Consider the following 24,263-nt stretch of genomic DNA (forward strand, 5'->3'; position numbering starts at 1 on the left):
CTTATTATTAAGGAAAACTAATAGGTTCAATTAAAGAAACATACAGTTGGAACTTTTTGCATAATTGAAATGTACTTAAATAAAAATGTGTAAAGTTAGTGGCGTTATATCAGTATGTATTTCATGATTATTTCAAATAAATCGGGAATTAAAAAACTGTCTGTAAATAATTACAGTTGTTATATTTCAGTTAGAAAGCTTCGTTTAAACTCACATGTAGTGCACCTTTAAAACATGAGCCTGTGGAGAGTGAGTCAGCGCCTGTCAGGCCACTGTGGGTGTGGGTGTGGGTGAGACGGATTCCTCCGGACTACACCCTCCTCTCCACTGTTCCAGGAAGGCTCCTCAGTCACTGCAGCTTCACATCTGTGTGCTGTTGCTGCAAGTGCTGCTCAGAATAACAGGGGAACAGGAGCCGACAGGCAGCTCAACAAGCGCTTGTCACGCTGTTTCCCACGGACACGCGGGGTTCGTGGCGCGTTTAGGGAAGCGGACAGAAGCACGGAGAGAGACGGACGTGGCTCATTTTAAATCCCTTCGAACAAACACGACGGGTGGACCATCTCTTACTTTGGTAAGTCGAGCTGTCTTGAAGACGCCATGTTTTTGTAACACCGTGTAAAAACAACATTAGACTGTGGAGCTGATGGAGCGTGTTGGGTGGTGTGTGTGTGTGTGTGTGTGCGCTGCGTTTTATGGCGGCGCACACACACACACACACACACAGTCCTGTTGGTGCTGCTCACCTGAAAAGGCTGTTTGTTTGTGGCGGTTGGAGCAGGGTGGAGTGAGTTCAGACATTTTAGTCTGAACCACTTCAGGCATCGTAAGTTTCTGTCTCTAAATTTAACACCTCAGCTCACACAGGCTCTGACAGATGTCTGTGAAATGAGCAGCAGATAAGAGACACAGTTTGTTTACCATAGTTCCAAAAGTATTACTTTGAATACTGTGTCTTTAATCCTGCTGCTTTTGTGTCCTAAACGGGGCAGACATCTTTGAGTTGTCATACCAGGAAAAGAGGACGTCATAAACCTGTATAATCATCTCATTCATTAGGTGTCTGCTTCCACACACACACACACACACACACACACACACACACACACACACACACACTGTGATGCCAGTGATGTGATGCCTTATTTATATTCTCTTGATCTAAACACATAATCCACCCTTAATGTTTTGAGGTCTAGTGTTTTGGTCCCACACACAACCGCAATGTACAGGTGAGCTTCCTGATTCCTGTGTGTAAAGAAACTGAAGACTGAAAAACTTCACTTTTTAATCTGTTGACCAAACAAAGTGTTACACAACCAAAATAATGTTACTCACTGGTAATCTACCCCCTCATCCTTTTACATAATATTACATAATATTACATACAGCTACATTTAAGAATGATGTATACAAAAATCAAATAATCCAAACTATGGGAAAGGAAACCTGAAATTCAGAATGTATTCTGGATTAAACAAACCTCAACTTTCTACAAAAAAGTAACTTATGTTAACTGATTAACTTACATTTTATCACCCTGTTCTCTTAAGATCAAAGGTTTTGTTATTCTTACACAGTTTCTTCATTGGTCAGCTGTGCAAAAATTACACTTACAACATTAATCCAGAGACCTTCTTATGGCGTATTTACTCAAGAAAGAGTCGAAACTGAAAGGCAAAATATACAATTTAACAAACCGGTTCTCCTGTATTATGTGGTATTCTAGTTATTTGTTCAAACCTATCAGTCACATGACAGATCAGGCATTTTCTGTCAGCATATCTGTTTTCTGTGTAAAGAGGTATTGGAGCAGTTGTTTGTTAAATCGAATCAACAAACAAGTCACCGTGTCGTCATCATCATCATGTGTGTATAGTTCCTAAACTCAGAACCACATGATGGCGCTACATTAGTGGTGATAATGGTGCACATTTATTAATCAGACGCGGAGAAGCACTTAAGTTTTACAGTCTGCCAGCCGCTCCCTGCCTGCACTCCCGCCTGGAGCAGAGTAACCATTAAAACGCACATTTTAGGAACTCTTGGCTGCTATCTGTGTCTCAGTGACCAAGACGTGATCAGCTCTGTGACCGTTTGACTGAGGGTACTTTGAAGCACTTTTTCCATTGATTGTTTTCTGTCCTGTTGCTTGGTGCTTAGGGTGTGATGTAATGGCAGAAAGAGGTGGAGCCAGCCTTCGAATTCCTTTACAGTGTGTATTTTCCTAAAAGTCCCATTGCAAGTGGAGCTCAGCTGCATTCTGTCTCTTAACAGAGCCATTAGTATGAAGTCCTGACCCTGGTGTCAAAATCTAAAAAGATTTATGTGGGCAGTTGAAGTATCCGGTAAACATAACAACATGGAGTACGCTGTGTGTGTGTTTCCCTTAGATGTCTGTGTGTTGGCCACTGGGCCTGTGGTGATTTTGTTTTCTGTGAACCATGTTGTTGAGTAAATCTTTGTGTTCACATTATGACCACAGCTGTACCCAACATCTTAGCCCACCTGTGGGTGCTAGTATAGTGCACTTTTCACTATATTTTTATATATCTTTAGTTGTGGTTTGTAAAATCAGCTAGTTTAACTCCTTTGTGGCATGATTGGAGAATTTTTGTTTCCATAGGTGTGACTATGATTATATTCATTCTTACAAAGTACACAAGAAAGGTTAGATAAGGTTCCCTTAAATTTTGTTATCAACCCATTTGTTTGAATAAAAAAAAAAAAAAAAAAAAAAAAAAGCCATTGTACACGTCACAGAATGTTTACATGTGCAGGCGAGGCGTGGTATTCAGTTAAATGATGCGGAGCAGCACGTTCCTAACAGAGGTTCAACGTCTGTCACCATAAGCCGGAGCACGAAGAAAGCCGAAGAAAGCGCGACAAGGCCACAACACCGGCTACAGCTATGCATTAGGTGTGAAGCGTGGAGCGTTGGTTGTTGCCATAGTAACGGAATGTTTGCTCAAATCAAAAGAATAGAGCTGCCTCCCGAGCTTTATTTATTGACACCACAGCAAGATAGGAAAACATTACAACAGCGAAGTCTCCTCCAGCAGATATTGGAAAGAATTCCACTCAGCTGAGAATCCGTGATACGTTTAGTCATCATGCTCCTTACGACCAAACTAAGCACTGGAAGAATGCAACAGGTTGATTTGCATAGACATACATTTAAATGTGGAATTGTCCTGTTTGTTTGTTTGTTCTTTCTGCTGCTGTTCTACAGTATGAGTGAAAACATGCACTAGTGTGGGACATATTCCAGTCACAGGTTCATTTACACAGACTTAACTTGAAATAATCACTGATGTGACTTTTCTGAACTTATTTGTCCTGTTTAATTTTAATGTTGATATGCACTGCTCTGTGACCTTAAGATAAGAACATTTGAAGGACAAAGTTACTTTAAATGTTTGCTTCATTATTATTTTGAAGCAGTTATAAGCAGTGAATCTGTTATCAATACATATTTCAAACATGGCTGGTTGGTGCCTAATCACTACTTTTAACCTGTTAGAATGAAGTAGTTAACTTGACTGATGATTTGTCAGAATCATTTTAGAACAATGTGGCGATTTAGAGTCAAATATCCAATATCGCCCAACCCTAGTTCACACTCAACATGGTAATCAGCGTGTGCAGATGGATGCCTGAAATGTTGCTAAAATGTGTGTATGTATGCTTTTTGGTAACAATATTCTGGTGAAATGTTAGATATATTTTTTTCTTCATAGGCATGATGTCTAGGTCAGACTACCCTCCAGGGTATGATGACTCCCTTGGCCCGCTGTACGGACCTCAGGGTGGGAACTACCCGCCACCCCCTGCCTATGGATTCCCTTCCTATGGTGCTCCTCAGCCAGGCCAGCCCTCGGCTCCCTACCCACCAGGCCCAAATGCTGCTTTGTTCCCAGGCCAGCCTGTCGGTTATCCTCCAGGCCCTTACTCAGGGCACCCTCAGCCTGCAGGACCTCCAAGAGCAGGGTACCCCAGCCCGCCTCCCATGCCTCCTGTCATCCCACCTACCATACCATCAGATGTCCTGAGCTCTGGTATGATGGCGGCTGCTAATAGATTCCTATCCTGACCAATAAATCTGGACATACCTGTTTGTGATGCCATTTATATTTTTAATTAATTTATTTTGTTAAACATTACGTCAGATTTCTGTTCTACTGATACAGGTGATGGGTTTGCAGCAAGCGGAAGTGGTTGGGACAGTCTGAGCATTCGGCATGCCTTCATCAGGAAGGTAACATACACAAACACTTCTGGCTTCATAGAGCCAGGTATCTGTTTTCTCTTGTGAAATAGCATGGTGATAAGTAAAGACAATGTGAAAGTGTATTCAGGGCGCAGCTTTAAAACCCTCTGCAGACACTGGGTCATCAAAAGCAGTCTTAGTAACTTTTAGGCCTTTAAGACGTCAAGCTTTTTTCACTCTAAGAAAAACTGTTTAGTCACGGGAAATATTGTGCAATAGAAGTGGTTCACTTCTATTGCACAGTTCCTTAGACTTGTGTCAAGAGAGCTAATCATCCATAGATATAATAAGCAGTGACACCTCTTTGGGGACCAGCGAGCTCAAACAATTAGTTTGTTAGCTATGAATCTGACCTGCCCGGCATTCAGAAGTCATTCTAGATCATATATAGTGCTCTTTGTGAAATTCAGAGGTGTGAGGTGATGTCCTCTTTAAAAAAAAACAAACAAAAAAAACTTGTGGCATTATGCCGTGTACACTGCATGCAAATCCACACAATTACCGGTATATGTAAACTGACCCAGGAAGACAGACATGATCTCCACACTGACTGTTCTGCTTTGTATATTTCATTAGCTGCACTTCCCTACTTCTGTTGACATCGTTAGCCTTGGCAGTCTCATGCTTTCTGCAGCACTGTGAATGTTTAAATGATTCATTTGAATGTACAGTAGATGCAGAATGTTTTGGTGTTTCAGACAAACCAGGCTTGATGATGGGTAAAATATCTGCATGTGTGTTTTTCAGGTGTATTTGATTTTGGCGTTACAGCTCCTCATCACCACAGCCGTTGTGGCTGTATTCACATTTGTGTAAGTAGACTATGCAGGTACTTTGTGCGTCTGTTTTTATTTGACTGAAACTGAGCCTCTGTTTCTTACAGGAACCCTGTCAGATTATATGTACAACGAAACCCAGCTGTGTACTGGGCATCCTAGTAAGTATCACACTGTGGCGTCTTACACTTACATAAGAAGCTTCAGCTCAATATCATAATACATGTAATGTTTATTTTACATTTTAGTGCAGTATACTTCATCACCCACATAGTCCTGGTCTGCTGTCAGGGTCCCCGGTGAGTGTGCTTGTTTTTCAAGATTTGTAGAAAGTATACTTTTAAAAGAACCCCACACTGAAATCCAACCTGTTTTTTGTAGGAGGAAGTTCCCATGGAATGTTATTCTGCTGCTCATCTTTGTAAGTCTCACGCAAGGCTGACCTTTGGGTCAGGAAATACGGTATAAACACGAAGCCTCTGTCAGATCCCTGAGCTCAACTCAAGTCTATTCTTAGACAGGAAAAATGCTTTTTCTCTTTGTTAGAAATGTGAGCAAACCCTTCAGTCACCACATTCGTCCTGCTTAGCTCTAACACGGTGTGTGTGTTTCATCACATCTAACAGCACAATGACTCAGCATTTCCCTGCAGCTCGTTTCTGTTACTATTGTCAGCTGGTTCAATCCACACAACACAAACATTTTGTCATGTAGGAGTACAGGCTGTTATTATGAATATTTTTCAATCAGGTCGAAGTGAGTCTGTCCACACACTTAAATGTTATTTAAGTTTTGGATTTTGCTGCTACAGTTGTGTCTTCTTGTTACAGACTCTGGCTTTGTCCTACATGACTGGAACCATATCCAGGTAAATATAAAACTTCCCCAAATTATGTAAATAATACATAGAGTAATAAAAGTATGTTGCTCTTTGGGTTTAGTTATTATGACACAAGAGCAGTGTTCCTCGCTCTGGCGATCACTGCTGTCGTCTGCATTGCCGTGACCGTCTTCTGCTTCCAGACAAAGGTAACAGCTTCTCAGCTTCAAATGGCCCCAGTGCATGTATTCAGCCACACACGTTATAACACACCAGCTGCTGGTGTCTCTTTCTCTATAGGTCGACTTCACCAAGTGCCAGGGCCTGTTCTGTGTCCTGGGGATTGTAGTGTTTGTGACTGGCATCATCACAACCATTGTGCTGTCCTTCAAATATGTGAGTCAAATCTGATGTTTCATCACGCACGTTCCGGTTTCTGTACTTAATAACAAGTGTGTTTTGTTGCAGATTCTGTGGCTCCACATGCTTTACGCAGCCATCGGAGCCATAGCTTTCACCATGGTGAGTGTTAAACTGCAGGTCTTTCTTGATCGTTATATTCATCGAGCAATGCACTGAGGAATTTTTCTCTCATTTAAATGCTCTCTGTCTTGTAGTTCCTGGCATACCACACACAGCTACTGATAGGGAACAGGAAGCACTCTATCAGTCCAGAGGAGTATGTGTTTGCCGCACTCTCTATCTACGTTGACATCATCCAGATCTTCCTTTTCCTGTTGCAAATCATTGGTGCTTCCAGTAGATAAGTCTACAAGGATACAGCTTCAGTCATTCAATACTTTTTATAATCTCTGCTCTGTTCATAAAATCATGAGGCACTCTTATAAAAACTACATTTACGACTTTGGGTTAGACTTATATGGAAGAACATACTTTCTATTTGCTGTATTAGACCATATGTACTTTAAGCGGCTTACAATATTTAATAATATTTATATGGAATGCCAGTTGCAACACCAGTTCCCTCTTTTAGAATAAAGTCTGGACAGATTTCTCTGCATGCACAACTCACAAATGTAAATCAGTGCTCATGGAGCTCAGTGTTTATACCCATGTAAGATGTCAGCCTTAGGTTCAAATTCAACCTTAATTTGTACACTTTATTTACAAATCACAATAGTGCCTTCACCATGTTGATGATTCTTAGACATTCTTTCTTTATAATGTATGTGTATAATGTTTTACATCATTGTTACACATGTGCCTGTTTATATTGCATTCAGGTACACAGATATGGGCCAGGCAGTGAGAGCCAGCAGGACAGGGATTTACACTGTGCAGCAAAATCACTGCCAATTTGTTAAATCATTGCTAAATTATGATATTATGATTGTAATTATTTAGCTATGACATTCAGCCCCACCCTGCTGGTCCTCCACACTCCACCCTCCATTCTAAATGTAGACCAAAAGTAATCTGTAACTTTCTATCAACCAATTTGAATGTACAGCACAGATGGTGTGTGTGTCACGTTGTAAATATTCATCTGTATGCCTTTTCATATTCAATAAAGATGTTGTCTTTTTGAGGCGTGCTTGTTTATTCATACCACGGATGATTCTTGTTGTTAGCTGTATGTGATGATTGGTCTTGAAGCAGCAGTGCAAGAGTCACAGTCAGTCATAGCTGCCACTATGTGAGCATCATCGGCCCAGCTTTGCTTCCTCTGTATGGTAGAGATAGCGACTCCCTTCATATTCTCCTTCATTTGACATCTTCATCCTCTGTCTGACCTTCAGCTGCTTCAGTCTGTTTTTGTCCACTTGTCTTTTGGCCAGAAGGAAACCGATTATACCTGCAGGGAGGCCAATCATCCTGGGCAGAGGTAAAGAATACATAAATAGCTTGCACATTTAACAAAACACATCCACGAGTGTACAGAAGCTCAGCATGCTGTATTATGAGGAAGACAATTATATATAGTGATCTAGAATCTGAAGCTATGAGCATTTTTCAGCCATCAGCCTGACAAATACTAGCAATTCATGTAATTATCTGAGCACCAGTCTGTTGTGCATCATTAAATTTAAGTATTATTAACTTGATATATACATCCACTAAAATATAAACACAATGGTTCAGCTTGCATGACAACATCAACAACCTGTCATGTTTGTTCTCTGTAATGTATGATGTCTGTGCATGTTTGTTCCCCTCTCTCTCTCCTTCATCCTAACTGTCAGGTCTACCTCCTCCACCCAGCCAGCTATCAGCAGGAAGGTTCTCCTTATGAGCCGGGTCCTGTTCAAGGTTTCTTCCTGTTAAAACTGAGTTTTTCCCTTGCCACTGTTGCTCTTAAGGGGGTTCAGGCTCTGGGTTTCTGTAAAGTGCTCAGAGCGAATTCTGATTGTAAAAGGCACTATATAAATAAAATTCAATTGAATTTTTACATTTTATTTAAAATATTCTACACCTACTCTACTAGTGCCTGTGTTGCACCACTGCTAATATAACAATATGACTTGTGATTGCTGTGATGCTGTGGTGTGGGATATAAACTCATTTCCCTGTAAAATGTAAAGAGAAAGTTAGAGTAGACTCACCAAGCATATCCAATTTTCATCATGGGGTTTTTGGCCTTCCTCTTGGGAATATAATCAGGACCTTCTGCTTCCTGGTCCTTGGCTCCCCTGCTGCCTGTGTTGAACTCCGCTGAGCTCTGCGTGCTCCTCTGTGGCTGCGTCCTGGAGCTGCACAGGGAGGCAGCGGGGGGAACATGCAGCAGGGAGCTCCGACACACTGCCGGGGTTTGACTGGTTTGTGTGAGAAGCCATCGGCCAGGAACAAGGTACACACCTGGAGGACCAATTCTACTTTTAAACACTCGCTGACATTTACCCTACGGCGACTCTACAGTGAGGGTTAAGGTGAAAACGTGAAATACATCATAAAACTATTATAATACTTGCTGCGTGGCAGTCCTTTAAACTGAGAATACAGATGACAAGTTCATTATTTCGTTAATTGTGACATTTTCTGATAAGCGTGTCGCGTGTGAATGTTTTTACCTTTGACTGCCGTCCTCACCGCTGTCACACAAGGTGCCGCCATGTTTGTTGAATAATCTCGTGTAGACATGCGCAGTGGCACCCTTATGCATGTCGACGCTGCCACCTAGTGGGCGGCATCAATATAGAATTCTCAAGGAAATTGTGCATACATTTAGCCGCATTAGAAAAAAATATTTAGTTTGATTTATTCAACATTTTATTTATTTCATGTCACAATTATAAAAAAAAACGAACTTACAATATAAGTTGACACCACTGAGACAGGCCTTGGTGTGTGCCTCTAATATACAATTATGAAGCGAAAGCAATCCATACACAGTTCAAGGAGGTCCATTATCTCTAAGTCAGATGCCAGTAAGCGACTAAAAAAAAGGTGCATATTTACAACATTTTAACCTTTATACAGAAGAGATACTCAAAAAATAAAGTCTTAACATCTCCATTGCTTCTGTTATGTAGGTGGTACATAAGAGCATTCACAAACACTATGAACATTGGCTTTATTGTTCTAAGCTGTAAAGGAATGGAGATCAACAACAACAAAAAACCAGGCACAGATGGAGTGATTTAGTCTTCCAGGATGTAATTTGGGTTGACGACCAGAACAACTTCTTCTTCTGTGCTGGCAGACTCTGAGCCCTTCAGCCCAGCCTGTGATAGCTCTATGAGGATGTGATCCTAGGGAAAGAGAATCATAAAGGACACTTGTAAACAGACATGTCTACATTTGGAGACTGATTATGTTACATTTTTTAAAAAAGACACTCACATAGTGGACCAGCCTGTGGATGACCTTTTCTATCAGACCCTTCCTATTGACAAGTTCCTCCTCAGAATCAATCTCTGACTCGATCTCTTTCAAATACCAGTTCACCACTGCACTTTTCTTCAGCTCCTCCTCTTCCTCAACTGAAACGGAGAACACAAAGTTAAGAGATGACAAACATAATAATAAAGCATTCTACAAACTGAGGTGGAAAGCAGACATGCTTTAAGAACACCTCTTACCGTCCTCTGCTTTGCGCAGATGCAGAACCAACAGGTTGGAGATGCGTTTGTACTCCGTGAAAGACAGGCGAAGAGACGGTTTGGGCTGACTGCCAGGCTCAGCATGGCCATTCACACCATTGGCATGGCCATTAACACCATTGGCATGGCCATTCATACCATCCACGTGGCCATTAACACCATTCGGGACATTGTTGCCTGAAGAAAACATTTACATTGGTTAGCTACAGTAGTAGCAGGTATTTACAAGTGTATTAGTCCTCAGGAGAGTGAGTGACAACACCTTCTTCCTGCTGCTGCTGCTGCTCCTCTTCAAGTTCATCCTCCTGCTCCAGGTTGATGTCAGGCGTCTCCACTCTGATTATGGATTTGTTCAGAAGACGGAAGGCTTCCTTCACATGTTTGGGCTGCACCTGGAGACATGAAGTGAGGATGAAGGTGAGTGGCCATGTTATTGACAGCTTAGAATACTCTCGAACTACACATGCAAAAATACTTTTCATCTATACCTCATCACAGCAGTGCATGCGTGCCATGCCCTCTGAAAGGCGGATCATGCTCTCCAGCTGTCGCACCGTTATCCTCCAGGCAGACTTGGACACACCACCAGAGCCATCACGCTGGCGGAGACGCTTGTACTGCTCGACAATGAACTCCTCCGATTCACTTGAGATCTACAGATGTACGTGGTTAAAACAACTGGTTTAAATACTAAAACTAACACTGTCGGAGCAGACGGACACACAAAACACACACCTTAGGTTTGAACTGCCTGGCAAACAGCAGGTATCTGCGGATCTCATCCAGAGAGTACAGTCTGTCCACTGACTCCTGCACACGGGAGTGCAGGTCCACGATGCGCCTGGCGATGGCGTAGTCTGTAACCTGGAACAGATTATCCAGTCAGAGTTGTGCATACATATGACAGAAAATACACAATGACCAGGCCAAGCAGCATACCTCATTACAGTCATCCACCAGAATGAAGAAGAGGTCAAAACGACTCATGATGGGTGCGGTCAGGTTGACATTCTGCTTCAGACTCTTGCTGCGGTCATAGCGCCCACCCACAGGGTTGGCAGCAGCCAGGATGGATGTGCGAGCGTTCAGTGTGGCCTGCAGGAGGAAAACTGGTGATTACACTGCAACAGTGAATGTATATGAAATTAAAATGAGTCAGGGGGTTGATGTATGGCACCTTGACTCCAGCCTTGGTGATGCTGATGGTCTGCTGCTCCATGGCTTCATGGATAGCCACCTGGTCCTTGAGGTCCATCTTGTCAAACTCATCAATGCAACATACACCCTGGAAGCAAATATGACTTAATTAATATAGCTGCAAAGAGTTCATATTTATCAATACATTAGTGACTGGCCTCTTTAACACTCACGTTGTCAGCCAGCATCAGAGCTCCAGCCTCGATGACAAACTCATGGGACTCCTCGTCTCGGACCACGGCTGCTGTCAGACCTGCAGCGCTGCTGGCCTTACCGCTAGTGTACACTGCCCTGGGACTGAACTCCTCCACGTGCCTGTACATGTTTATATATTATTAATATCAGAACTTTGTACAAATTATTTCAAAGACAGGAAAACATTTGCCTGTAGTCTATATTCTCAGTCGTGACAGTTTTTCCAGCAGAATCTGTTACTCACTTGAGGAACTGGCTCTTTGCAGTGCTTGGATCTCCAACGATGCAGACGTTGATGTCCCCTCTGAGCGAGGTCCCCTCCATGGTTGTCTTGGGAACGCCTCCAAACAGCATCAGCAGGATGCCACGCTTCACCTCATCATTACCTGCACCATTCAGTTACTGTCAACATTTAACTGAAAACACACAGACTTCACCGAAGCATCACTGAACGTTAGATCACTGACCGTGGATGGTGGGGAAGAGGCTGGTGCACAGGTTGTGGTACAGGTTCTTGTCCTGGCTCATCTCAAACACCTTCTCCCACTCCTTCTCTGTCATCTGGCTCTTGATGCTTTCAGCAGTTTGGTCCTCCTCTCGCAGTTCCTTCCCACCAAACTACAATAGAAGAAGATGCTTTTGTAAGTAACAACATCTGCTACTTGTTTTAGCTGCAGTGTGTGATTCTTACTCGTGGGTTGGTGGGGGCGACGTTGCAGGCTAGGAAGGCCAATCTGTATGACAGTTCTCTGACTCCCAGAGCTTTCAGTCCCCTCAGACCCTCAGACTCAAAACCCTGAGGTCCACCAGCTACACGGGTGCTGGTCTCTGCTCGCACACCTGGAGAAACAGAATCCACATGGACAGGTGTGAGAGAAGGAAACGTGCTAAAATTGTTTATTAGTTGGTCGAGATTAAAACATACCAGGAGTGCTGAGCTGAGAGACGTCTGGCACGACAATGAGGGTGCCAGTGAAGTCACAGCGGTCTCCGGCCTGAGCCGTCTCCACTGCTTCTGCCCTCAGGACAATCTCCAGGGAGCGTGGGATTGAACCACGTGGCAACTCTGCCTGTGTCTCCTGAATACGCACCTGAACACACCAGAGTCAGACTATACATCAGAAACCTCGGGGCTCAAAGTGTCATCAGGACACTTTTCTTTGATGCACACACAGAACACACATCCTGTCTGACACTTACCTTCTGAAAGTCAATGAACTTGGATTTGTGTGTGTCAAGGTGGAAGCGCGAGCGGTTGTTGCAGACGGGGTTTGTGCAGATAGTAGGTGGGGAGTATTTGAACTGCTGGGGGACATCTTTGATCAGTGCCTGGCAGTCCATGCACAGGAACGTACCACTCACCTACAACAATATACAAGAGCATGAGTAACGGTATAGGTAAGTACAGAGGGTAAGCTTGACATCACGTTTTCTGTTTTATTGACCTGCAGGATATCTTACCAGTTCAGGATGGACAGGGTGGGTCCTCACCACCTGACCACTGATCCTCACCAGGGTGCCAATACGCATGGAGGACAGCTCACGGATCCTGAAATATACATAGGATTTATTTTACATTTACCTCCACCTTTGCACTGATATGCACCTAAACCCATTTTAATAAAAGTGAGCTGTGTGTCTTACTTGTGTCTTGTAGGAAGCTCCTCAATAGCCACATAGAACTCTTTGTTGAGAGGAACATTCCCATGATCCCGAGCAAAGTTACGCACAGCCCGACACAGGAAGGGATACACTCTGAAAACAGAAAGTCCTTTGGATTAATCCATATAGCCTAATTTTCCACACCAATTACACAGAGACCCTTCCAATGACCACAGTGCCTATGACCTGGTCTTCATGAGTCAGCTCACCTGTAGTACTCCTCCTGGATGGTGGTAGCCAGCTCCTGGTTGAAGCCCTCCAGGTCTGTGAAGCTCACCAGCAGCGTGTTTCTCTCAGGCCTGATCAGCTCCTCGGCCTCCCGGACATACTTCACCTCCCCGTCCCCGGTCTGAAACCTGCCCAACGGCACGAAAAATAATCAATTACAGTATAATACACAACTATTCTATTATATACACACGATGATTATAACACAGATAAGATATAATGCGATCAACTTGTGCACAGCGACAACAGCACCAGTGACTTACTCCTCTAAGAAAGCCTGGAACAACTTCTGGCATTTTTCAGCCAGCTCGTCTTTCACCATCGCTCTGGCATTCTCTGCGTTTGCTGTAGCGACATCCATCGTGCGGCACTGTCGGACTGCGAGGAAAGGTTCAAGACGTAAGAAAAACTTCCGAGCCGGACTGCTCCTCTGCTCACAGACTGCACGCTCAGCTCCTGACAACAGAATCTGTTTCGCGCGAAAAGGGACACCACGTGACGTTTGGCGCGCCGCTTTGGACCAATCCGTGATGTTATGTTAATATTCTGGGGCCTGTAGCCAATAAGAGGTGAGAATGGGATGTGACGTAAAACCCCCTCCCGCGGCAGGCTTCCGACTACTGAACAAAAACGAATTTGAACAATAAAGTTCAGGGTGAAAAAAACGCAGATACTTCAAAATTGGCCCGTGCGTCGCCCCGTACAACACATGTCCGGTCCGTTTCCTGTTTTATGCTTTATGTTTTATGTATGCACCAAATCACAAAAGCAAATTCCTGTGTGGAACCTTTTCACTTACATGGCAATAAACACAGTTCTGGATTCATTAGGTTATTATGGTTGTGAGATTATTATTATTTAGTATAATATTGGGCCTGCAGGATTGGCAATGTAAACATGTTTAGACACAAAAGTGATTATTTACACATAGAGGAACTGCAATGGCACATTATAGTCATAGTCAATTCAATAACGTATACAAATCAATGGTGCAATAATATTATGAAAAGCCGAAGCATCACTGCTTTGTGTATAGCCACACCTGAAATGAATTTGCAGTTTACCACTCTGACCACTGGAGGGCAGTACACACTTATGCTTCTGAAGTTTCTTATCTAATCAGCTGCTCCTCTGAAGCTGCTGATGAAAATATGAATGGAGGTGTTTATACAGCCATTTTTTTATTGCTGGGCTGTTTATCATAATGAACTGTGTGTGCATGAGTCTGTTTAAGATCCACTAAATGGCTGTTTTCAAACACAGAAATTGTAATAATCACACTAGGGCTTTGTTCCGATGGTTTACAAAAAGAATATCAAAATATAAAAAATATAAAAAAAAAACATCACATGCACCTCCAGGTCTGACCTTTGACCTTGCGCTTTGTGCACAGACACTCCTCCTGATTCTTTAATGATGCTGTGGACTGTAGCTGGTGGGCTCTTCAAAGTGTTTGTAATTTTACGTTGAGGAACATTTTTCTAAAATTGTTCCACAGTTTTTAGTCGCAGTTCATCAGTTTGGTGAACCTCTGCCCATCTTCATCATATCACAGGTTCTGAAACGCTCCTTTTATATCCAGTCATGTTACTCACCTGTTGCCAGTTAACCTGATTAGTCGAACACTCCTCCATTCATCCTTGATGCTTATTACTTTTCAGCCTCTTGCCGCGCCTGTCCCAACTCTTTTGAGTTTTGTTGCTGCCATCAAATTCAAAATGAGCTAATATTTTCCATGAAATGGTCAAATGTCTCAGAACATCCGACATGTTTAGAACATCTTTATGTTCTATTGGGAATACAATATACCGTAGGTATATGAGATTTGCAAAGCATTGCACTTTGTCTGTAAGTAAGAAGTTAAACAATTCAAACCCTTACAAATAAAAAAACAGTCCTGCTAAAAGAGCTTGATCTTTTTTTTCTTTTTTGCTGATCAAGGACATCGATCTATGACATGGCAGTCCCTGATGCCTTACCCTGCAAGATTCAAACACTGTTCAGGAGTAACTGAACAAACACAACAAAGAGCTCAAGGCACTAATTCCACTGTCCTTGGATCCCAGTTTGATGGGGCACTCTGAATCTTACTGTACAACACAACACAACTTTACACTCAGTAAGCAGAGCATGCATTAAAATAACTTTGAATTTGGACAGTGAACAATGTAGGGGAAAACCAAACTGCCTGCAACCGCGGGGTCATTGTTTATTTAAAATACTAAATAAAAAAGCAAAGCATGACTGAAATGGTCCAAAATATTGTTTATTTTGCAGCCATAGTCTGCTCTAGTGTGGCAAGTGCCCTGCTCATGAGCAAAGGCAGGAGAATTACAAACATGGAGACAAGAGCACCGGGTGGAAAAGTACAGAGAACACTGAGCATGACAAACAAACTCCTCTCAGGCCGCTGGCCTCCTCCACAGAGTTCTTTCCCAGGACCCTCTGTGAGAGTAAACATTGATTTCTGCTCTATTATTCCATTAATTTCTATTTCTGTTCCCACATCATTCTCACGTCTCCACCTGCTGAGGTCAATACAAACACTCCCGGCAGGCTATTGGTTTCACCTGTCACATTGTATTAATCCACCAGGAACAAAGCAGGAAGTTGTTGCAGGTCCTTTGGATGCAACCCAGTCTCTCAATGCCTCTTTATTTCTCCTTTTGTCTTGACCTCTGGTTTTCCCACAATTGTTCAGCAGCAGGAAACTCAGCTTGTATGAATATGAAGGAACCTGACCATCTGTAGGCGAACACACAAAAACCTCTCACACACACTCACACATGTGCATCACAGCATCAGTGCCATGACAGCAAGGACGGCTTTTCATCTGAAAGACTCATATCTGAACCTGTTTCTGCTACCAGCAGAGATAAACACACACACATTCAGACTCACACACAGGAGGTGATCACAGATCAGACACTGATCTGTGATAACACTCAGTCAGCAGATTGTGTGCAGAAGATCAAAACAAAACATTGATGGTGTCAGATTTGTGGTAACAGGTGCAAAAATACATAAATAGAAACAAATAGTCACAAGAGAAGCAGGATATGAGAGAAAAGACGCAAAAGATGGATTCAAATGAGTCGTTTCCTGGTTCATTGATATCAGACGCTGACACATTTTCATTGTTATGGTGGGGTACTTGCATGCACTAGATTTGAAACTAAGGGCTGACCCACAAAACACAATATTAAGTGTTCAATTAAAGAATAGCTTACTATTAGAACAGACTACAAATACATTTGATTTGATTTTGATTTATTTCGAGAAGTAAGTGCTACATAGGGTATAACGTAACGAAAGAGACACAGAAAGGAGGGGAAATAATAATCATAATATTAGCTGATGTTTACACATTTTTTTGTTGTGTTTGTCATTCTAACTGTCTGTGCTTGTCCCAGTCTGGCTTATGACTCTGAGAACAAGTCTAAGCCCAGCAGTGCGGAATACATGCTGCTAAAAAAACAGCAACTTGAAAAGAAATGATGACATCCTACCACCTGTTGAATTTGTGAATTAAACAGCGTAACAGATAGCTGCACTCAGAGTAACTGATTTACTCTTTAACAGCTTTCTGTGTTAGTGAATGCAGAGCCGCTGTTTGATTGTTTTAGCTGCTTGTTTTTCCTAAAATGAGCTGCAGGAAGTCTTTCCTGTTTTGAATACACTATGAATAGAAGTAAGTAGTTTGTGTGTGTGTGGGGGGGGGGGGGGGGGGGGGGGTAACCATGAAAAGGTATAGCAGGTCCTTTTTCTGCATGCACAGTTTTCTTCATGTTGGCAAACAATGGGATGCAGTTATACTGATATTATGCTTTATTACACTGCAGTCACTGGGTCAGTCTGACTGTATTTTTCCTCTCTACCTCTCTCACACAACTCTCCTCTTCATCCTCTCCTCCTCTCATCTTTGATCCAGGAAACAGGACACAGTACACTTCCAGCTTCTGTTTCTCACACTTCCAAGTGGAAGTAAATATGTGGGAAGCACTTTTGTACGAGTGTGTGTTAAAACTGGAAATGGACCTCCTGACCCCCTCAGGCTTCCTTCTCTCTCACGTAAAAGAACTAAACTGTTTATATCATCACCATAAATCTAACCTGCAACCATAGGACACACAACAAACAAACACACACACACACACTGACTCAGATACACCTTGTTATCACACATCGCATCTTAAAACAGCACAGTTTAATTTTTCAACATCACTGTGTTCATGTTCTGGATCAGTGAATTCAGATGGCACACAGCTGAATGCTAATGAATACAGTTTGATAATCTTCAAATCTGCATCCGTGAACAAGATTTTGCAACTGTTGAATTCCCACTACAATCCTGGTTTGGGAAAATGTCAGCTATCAGATGGTAATTAAGAACATTAAAGTTCTTTTTCTTCCTATTTCCAATGTGTTTTTCCATGATAAAGCCTAAATACCCTCATCCTTCATCTCGTTAGTTAATTCGGAGTTTATTATTTGTGTGATTATAACGATATCTCTGGCTCCCACTGAGCGCTGTTTTGTGATTGAAGTTCTCGCCAACAGTTTCAGTCAGGAAGGAAGCAAAAGAAACTAAAAAAAACCCACACACACACTTACACAATTATGAGACTATTTTTGGTTATTTTATTACAAAAATCTTCAACAGCACAGCAGTATGACACCACCATGTACACAAGAGAAACCCTACTGTGAGGGAGAAGTCGTGGGCCAGCAGACTGCTCCTCACTTTCTCAGAAACTTTGTGTAAACTTCCTTACATTCACACAGACACACACACACACACACACACACACACACATATTTACAGTATATACAGTAGACATGCATATCAAACACTAGCTGGAATGTAAACTGGAGGACTCGGACTCTGTGGTTGTGGAGGTTCCAGGCCGCCTTCGTGGTAGAATCTTCAAACTGGAGGCCCGGCTCAGAGTGAGGGCTCTGCGGGCAGAACTCTTGAACCCGGCCCCCAGGAAAGCATACAGCAGTGGGTTGAGGCAGCAGTGAGCAAATGCCATGGGTTCAGCCACGGCCAACCACACTCCTAAAACGGCCTCCAGCCTGCAGCTCCGGGGCAGAACCTCAAGGCGCAGCAGAGCGTCCACAGAGATGCCAGCTCCATATGGGAGCCAGCACACAAAGAAGCAGAGCACTAAAGCTATGGTGGTCCTGACCGCCCGCCGTTTCTGCCTCTGACCCCCCAGTGGACCTCGGGTTAGCCTGGTGACGATAACGCAGTAACACACCAGGAGAACCAGGCCAGGGATCACCAGACCCACCAGAACCAGCTGGATGTGGAAGATGGCCACCCAGAGTGGGGCGTTGTTTTCTGGGTAGAATCGCTGGCATAGAGTGGATCCTTCTCCTCCTTCCTGAGTTCGGGCAAATATCAAATCTGGCACTGCTAATAGAGCAGCGGGCAACCATGCACCTGAGGGGAGGAAGGAGAGAAACAACATTAAGGGACTGTCAGAGAAGAGATCAACAGAAGGCAGATGAGTGTTTTGATACTCACCCACATACACCAGTTTGTGGGCCAGCAGCTGCCTGAGCCCACCGGTGTTTGTGTCCGTGGCTCTGACCACTGCCAGGTAGCGGTCCAGGCTGATGAATGCCAGGATGAGCACGCTGCCATATAGGTTAACCGTATAGATCACATGCACACCAACACAGGTGGCTGCTCCAAAGCGCCAGTCAGACAGGGCTGCATCCACGGCCCAGAACGGCAGCGCCAGAACAAAGAGGAGATCAGCAGCTGACAGGTGGAGGCGATAGCGGTCTGTGAGGCTGCATTTCGACCTGCAGACAAGGAGTCACTTTCATGTTTATTTCTTGCCTGAATTTAATGAAGCCAAAACTTTCAATCCTCCGCCCGTCTTCTCACCTGCGCTGGCACCCCAGCACTACGACGACCAGGCCATTTCCAGTGATGCCTAAGGTGAAGATGAGGGCGTACACCACAGGCAGAAAGACCTGCTGAAGCTCAGCGGCCATCACATGCTCCACATCACAAGGCTCCTCCAGGTCCACACCCAGGTCCCCAGAGCCAGAACCAGAACCTGTGTCATTGTAGTTGTAGTCCTCTTCAAATAAGATATGCTGGAGACAGATGATAGATGATGATGAAGACTACTCCAATCACAAATGTGTGAACTTACATGAATTTTTTCATGCTTGACCTGATGACTCTTACCTCATAGTATGACATGATGTAGACAGTCCCTCTAATTTCTCAGCAGAGTGAGCCTGAGATTTCAGCCGAGCGGCTTTATATGCACTTGTATTCAGGCTCCTCCCACCAAACACTCACATCACACACACATCTGTGTTCCTGCTGAAACGTTTTTCCTGTTTTCGAGGTGTCAGGTGCTGATAGTGGATCTATCACAGGATGCTGAGTTATGTGTGTGTGTGTGTGCTGTTTGAATTGTTCAACCCTGGGACCTCTGGTTAGTGATAATCAGATTATATTTGCAATAGGAAAGAATGCAGATGGGAATCAGACAATATGTAATTTGTGTGTGTGTGTTTGTGTAACAGAACGTGTCCAAACTCCGTGCCGTGTTGAATCAGGAGTATCAGTCTCACCAGAGTGTGAACACACTTGTCCGATTTGCGTCACTGTCTTGTATGATGCATGTAGGGATACACATCGAGAAGGAACGAGCTATTCTTTAAATTGAATGTGTGATGATGATTATCAGCTCTCCCCCCACACAGTTTTGGTGCACACCCTCCTCTGGGACACCCTCTGAACTTTCACTGTCAATCAAGCATGTGTGCATGTGTCGCAATTTTAATGTGTCAGAGGAAAAAAGGAGATTGATTAACTCTGAACCAGGATGTGCCAAAGGAAGAAAAGTGTAACAAGTATCAAAAGTAATAAGAGTTGTATAAACTTTAATAGTAATTAAATTTGTGACAAAATAGTTTAAAAAATATGAATAATATTATCAAAGAGTTAAATTTCACCTTGTGAGTGTATTACAAACCTGGAAAAAAATCATTAGGCAGCAGTTTTTGTTTAAAATGACAAAATTTAAACTGTTTAAACTGGTCAGTTTATGAATGAATTACATTCATATCTCACATCAGTGTGTGTGTGTGTGTGTGTGTGTGTGTGTGTGTGTGATGCCGTCTCTTTCGGCAGACACATTTCCTGAGCTCTGACTGTAAGTCCCCATCCTCTCCCCGTACACCACTCTTCTCAGTAAACAGTAAAACTACTCCAACACAAACAAACAAACTTAGTGTCAAGTCTGAACCCTCCTGCCTCTTATCAGCATCAGACTTCACACACCCTTCCTCAACATTCACTGCTATCAGCACAAAAATCGTAATAAAAACACTGCTGCTTAACATGATGTAGAAAGACCTATTTTTGTTTACCCCTGCACTGACCTGGATCCTGCTGCTAGAAATAGGCAACTTACATTTCCCATAAAATACTTAATAATCTGCTTTCACTTGTAATCCTGCACATGTGTAGCTGCCTGTGTGTGTTGAGTGTTACTGTGTTGAGAGGTGCTTCTGACCTACAGATCAGTTGACAAGAGGCTGACTGAAAAAACGTGGCGCCACCATGTGGGCTTTTAGAGAAAGAGGATCTAACAACACAGGCAGACTGTACCAGCAGTAAACCATGCTATAGATGTAAAGAAATGACAGCCAGCAGCAGACAATCCCACTTAACACAGGGTTTCTGTTTAATGTAAAACAGTCAGATCCTTAAGTTGCCTTGATACAAGCATCCTTGATTGAATTTCTAAATAATGTCAATGGGTTCCTTAGACATCACAACAGTGCTTTGTTGGGATATGACACTGAAACATTAAGCAAATGTCTGCAAATCACCTCACTCACTGCTATCTAACGGACACTACATTGAGCAGTGACCTCACAATGCGGAAGGGACTTTCTTTCATCTTTCTGTGAAGGACAGTGTTAATTAACCTGGTATTTTCCAGCTGGTACACTGCACAGTGCAGTGCTATGACAGATGTGTACAAACACACACCACAAGACTCCAAATATTTTCTGCTGTTTAATATTGCAAATAAACTTGAGAAAAGGGATTAATGCCTACAAAGCAACAGAACAATAGAAGTTTATCAAAGTTCTTTCAAGTTTCAAGAACTGGCATGAGAGGTGCTATAAAGAGGTTCAAAGAGAGTCAAACACTGCAGAACAAGACTGGTAGAGGTAAGAACCAGGAATGTCTTTAAGGACTGTGACTTTGCTTATTTCTAAATAAATAGGTTTATACATAACAACTTTATCAACAATACAGCCAGTCTAACAGTTGACTGTGCAATCAGGTCACTAATAACTTGCGCCTTTTAAAACTGGAGGAAATAATTCCCTCTGGCTGTGTTTGAGTGTAGTTTCAGACCTCAGATCTGCACATCGCTACTGTACACACACAAAAAGTTTTAGTTGCAACCAATGTGAATAATGAGCAAACATGTTTAATAATTAATGCTGTTGTATGAAATCTTAAATCAATCCTTCTTTCAAACTTAAGAAAAACCAACATGCATGGAACACAACAGGCACATTATAAATAAAAGCTACATCAGTCCTTGAATCTTTAAATTGTAGCTGTAAATAAAATCATTGAAATCACTGAGCTAACGATTTTCTCTGATGATAACACTGGTGTTGCCCCGCAGCTGCGATAGCAAATCTTTGAAACCGCGCGTCTTTCTTGGTGTTTTCTGCTTGGATTGAAGCTCTGCTGGTTTGGCTGTTGTCATAGTTACTCTGGTGGGAATCAACTCAATGGTTAGATCTGTGTCCATTGGATCGTCGGTTTCTTGATTGATGCAGTCCTCAGTATTGGGACCACTGCTGTTTAGGTCATCATCCAAGCAGCTAATACGGATGTGCTGTGTGCCATTGTTGCTGTGGCGACGCTGCTGCTTACGATCGCGGGGGTCCTGTGAATCATCTCTCCTTCTCTTCCTCCTGTTGCTCTTTTTCTTCTCCTTTTTTTCTTGCAGTTTCAAACAGCATCTAAGGTTCCTGCAACAAAGACCACCACAGATGTCTTTTTATGTGCAATCAGTCTAAATGATTAAGATCAGTGCAAATATATTACCTCTGAAGGAAAGTGTGTGGTCTTGAGCAGGTTGATAATCCTTCCTCACTCGCGTATTGCTCTCTTTGCTTCACACTGATCTTCTTTAGTAGTTGTATGTGGCTCAAAGGCCTCCTAACAAAAACAAAGAGGTGGAGTAATAATCACATTTAGATAATGGAGTTATATCCTAAAATCAATACGCATACACATACTGTACACAGCTGGTCTTACCGTCTTGTAATAGGTACTCTACTGGGTGCCCACTTTTTGATGAGGACCCACTGGTCACATGTCATGGACATGGGATCTAAGAAACAAAGAGAGAGGTTGTTATTAAAGAGAAAGGAAACTTTAACATGATAATAGCTGTGTTCTAATGGTACATTGTGTTAGCAAATTATGTTCAAAGGCTAACTGATGATTAGAAAACCCTTGTGCAATTATGTTATCTGAAAACTGTCTGCTGATCAGAGAAGCTATATAACTGGCCTGGGTGACCCCAATGTTTTGATTGGTAGTGTACATATTAAAAACATTTATATTATAATATACATTTATTTATACTCCAAGTCAACAGTGCATGTGTTATCCATTTTCTCACAGAGCTGGCTTGGCAATGATCAATTACCTACCGTAAACAGAAATTCCACTCTGTGCATAATCACTCCGACAGCTGAACTGCTTCTGCAGGTAATGAGGGTTGAGCCACTCATCTGTTTATACCTCCAGTCAAGAAATTTGAGCACTCACCATTGTCAAGGAGTTTGCTTTTGATTGGTTTCTTTATTCTCTTTGCCCTCTGATAGAGCTTCCGACAGGATGAGCACAGGTTTTGGGAAGGTTTCTTGAGGGTTTGTCGATATGCAAGGGAGGGACCAGAAGCAGTGCTGTCACAAACAGAGTGACACTCTTCATCAGAATCGTCCAGTCTTTTATCCGTTATTTCTGTGATTTTTTCTTCGTCCTCAGAAACACACTCTACATCATGAGAGCTGTTAATGACGTCGAGGATGTCCCGAACCTTCCCCTCATCTGCCACTGTGGTTTCACCAGGTTCAGCCTTCTTCAGGTCTGTCCTCCGTCTCCGACTTCTGAGCCTGCGCTGAATAACTTCTTCATTTTGTGTGGGACTACTCTGGGGGCTTTTCTTGGAGGCCTTTTGTAGTCTTGAGGAATGTTTAGGATACATGGAACTTTTCCACTTCAGACAATATTTAAACGACCTGTCAGAGAGCACAACTGTGAGAATTCAACAATGAAGGCATCGAGGGGACTGCTGATTTTTAATTTCACAGTTTAACTATTTCCTTGTTACCTGTGATATTCCACTCCTACGTACAATGAATAAATGTCTGGATCCAACCTATCTGTGCCATCAGATACAGTACTAAAAATTTAGAAGACAACAAATCAGCGACAATCAAAACAAAAATACAGCACAGCACTAAATCCCATCTTGCATTACTGTTTGTTACTGCTGTGAGAAATGAAATATTACAGACTCTGAAAGTCTATTTAGGCTAATGCTAGCTTTACAGCTGGCTAAACAACGAGTTTAGCTCGAGTTAGCTAAATAGCGATATAGCTAATTTTAGTCTAAACAATAAGGTCCTGAAAACATGAGCAATACTAACATCTACACATACGCTGCGCTAACACTTACGTTGTCTCTGGTCCACCACACTGTGCGCAGTACGACATGTTATACACGGATTTTACTCGACACCAAAACCGAAGTAACAAAATAAATCCCGCTTACTTGTTTACACATTGGCTCGTGCCTCTGTGAGCTCGTGGTTCTCTGCGTGCTAAGTTCCATTCAAGACGCGCGCGAGTCAGCCATGCCCATGTCAAGACACATTCCTCTGGTCTTCTTCGTCTTTCTACCCTTTACAGCAACAACAACAAGTGGCGCATTTTCGCCCCCATCTGGCCTGAATGTGGTATAACAACT

General features: G+C 42.8%; 4 protein-coding genes across 6 annotated transcripts; 1 reads left to right on the top strand and 3 right to left on the bottom strand.

Moving 5' to 3' along the window:
- Positions 1-294: 294 nt before the first annotated feature.
- LOC114449289 (protein lifeguard 3-like) lies at positions 295-7,415 on the top strand. Of its 2 annotated transcripts, none has more exons than XM_028426803.1 (12): positions 295-574; positions 3,741-4,058; positions 4,170-4,258; positions 5,018-5,082; positions 5,154-5,207; positions 5,295-5,345; positions 5,428-5,467; positions 5,877-5,914; positions 5,988-6,075; positions 6,167-6,262; positions 6,335-6,388; positions 6,484-7,415. In XM_028426803.1, exons 2-12 carry the CDS (start codon positions 3,743-3,745, stop codon positions 6,631-6,633), a joined length of 1,041 nt encoding a protein of 346 aa, XP_028282604.1. In that variant the 5' UTR covers positions 295-574; positions 3,741-3,742; the 3' UTR covers positions 6,634-7,415. The 2 variants fall into 2 exon arrangements, with proteins under 2 accessions (XP_028282604.1, XP_028282605.1); XM_028426804.1 differs by having other exon boundaries at positions 297-574; positions 4,191-4,258.
- A 1,656-nt stretch (positions 7,416-9,071) lies between these two features.
- Positions 9,072-13,667, bottom strand: mcm6 (minichromosome maintenance complex component 6). Its single transcript, XM_028427627.1, has 18 exons — positions 13,473-13,667; positions 13,191-13,337; positions 12,964-13,074; positions 12,781-12,868; positions 12,520-12,681; positions 12,245-12,410; positions 12,011-12,159; positions 11,787-11,937; positions 11,564-11,705; positions 11,298-11,439; positions 11,105-11,212; positions 10,867-11,022; positions 10,663-10,791; positions 10,416-10,580; positions 10,190-10,319; positions 9,907-10,104; positions 9,668-9,807; positions 9,072-9,576 (listed from the first exon to the last, which is right to left on the bottom strand). Exons 1-18 carry the CDS (start codon positions 13,568-13,570, stop codon positions 9,466-9,468), a joined length of 2,493 nt encoding a protein of 830 aa, XP_028283428.1. The 5' UTR covers positions 13,571-13,667; the 3' UTR covers positions 9,072-9,465.
- Positions 13,668-17,932: 4,265 nt separating this feature from the next.
- LOC114449745 (C-X-C chemokine receptor type 4-like) lies at positions 17,933-19,453 on the bottom strand. The gene is made up of 4 exons (XM_028427574.1): positions 19,421-19,453; positions 19,112-19,326; positions 18,743-19,026; positions 17,933-18,658 (listed from the first exon to the last, which is right to left on the bottom strand). The coding sequence occupies exons 1-4, from the start codon at positions 19,433-19,435 to the stop codon at positions 18,063-18,065; spliced, it is 1,110 nt and encodes a 369-aa protein (XP_028283375.1). The 5' UTR covers positions 19,436-19,453; the 3' UTR covers positions 17,933-18,062.
- A 1,805-nt stretch (positions 19,454-21,258) lies between these two features.
- Positions 21,259-24,184, bottom strand: LOC114449880 (uncharacterized). 2 transcript variants are annotated; one of them, XM_028427723.1, is made up of 6 exons: positions 23,973-24,184; positions 23,625-23,696; positions 23,060-23,532; positions 22,541-22,616; positions 22,328-22,441; positions 21,259-22,251 (listed from the first exon to the last, which is right to left on the bottom strand). In XM_028427723.1, the coding sequence occupies exons 1-6, from the start codon at positions 24,008-24,010 to the stop codon at positions 21,858-21,860; spliced, it is 1,167 nt and encodes a 388-aa protein (XP_028283524.1). In that variant the 5' UTR covers positions 24,011-24,184; the 3' UTR covers positions 21,259-21,857. The 2 variants fall into 2 exon arrangements, with proteins under 2 accessions (XP_028283524.1, XP_028283525.1); XM_028427724.1 differs by lacking the exon at positions 23,625-23,696 and having other exon boundaries at positions 24,069-24,167.
- Between the last annotated feature and the right edge of the window lie 79 nt (positions 24,185-24,263).

Source organism: Parambassis ranga, chromosome 17 (genome assembly GCF_900634625.1).
Source record: "Parambassis ranga chromosome 17, fParRan2.1, whole genome shotgun sequence".
Lineage (NCBI taxonomy): Eukaryota > Metazoa > Chordata > Actinopteri > Ambassidae > Parambassis > Parambassis ranga.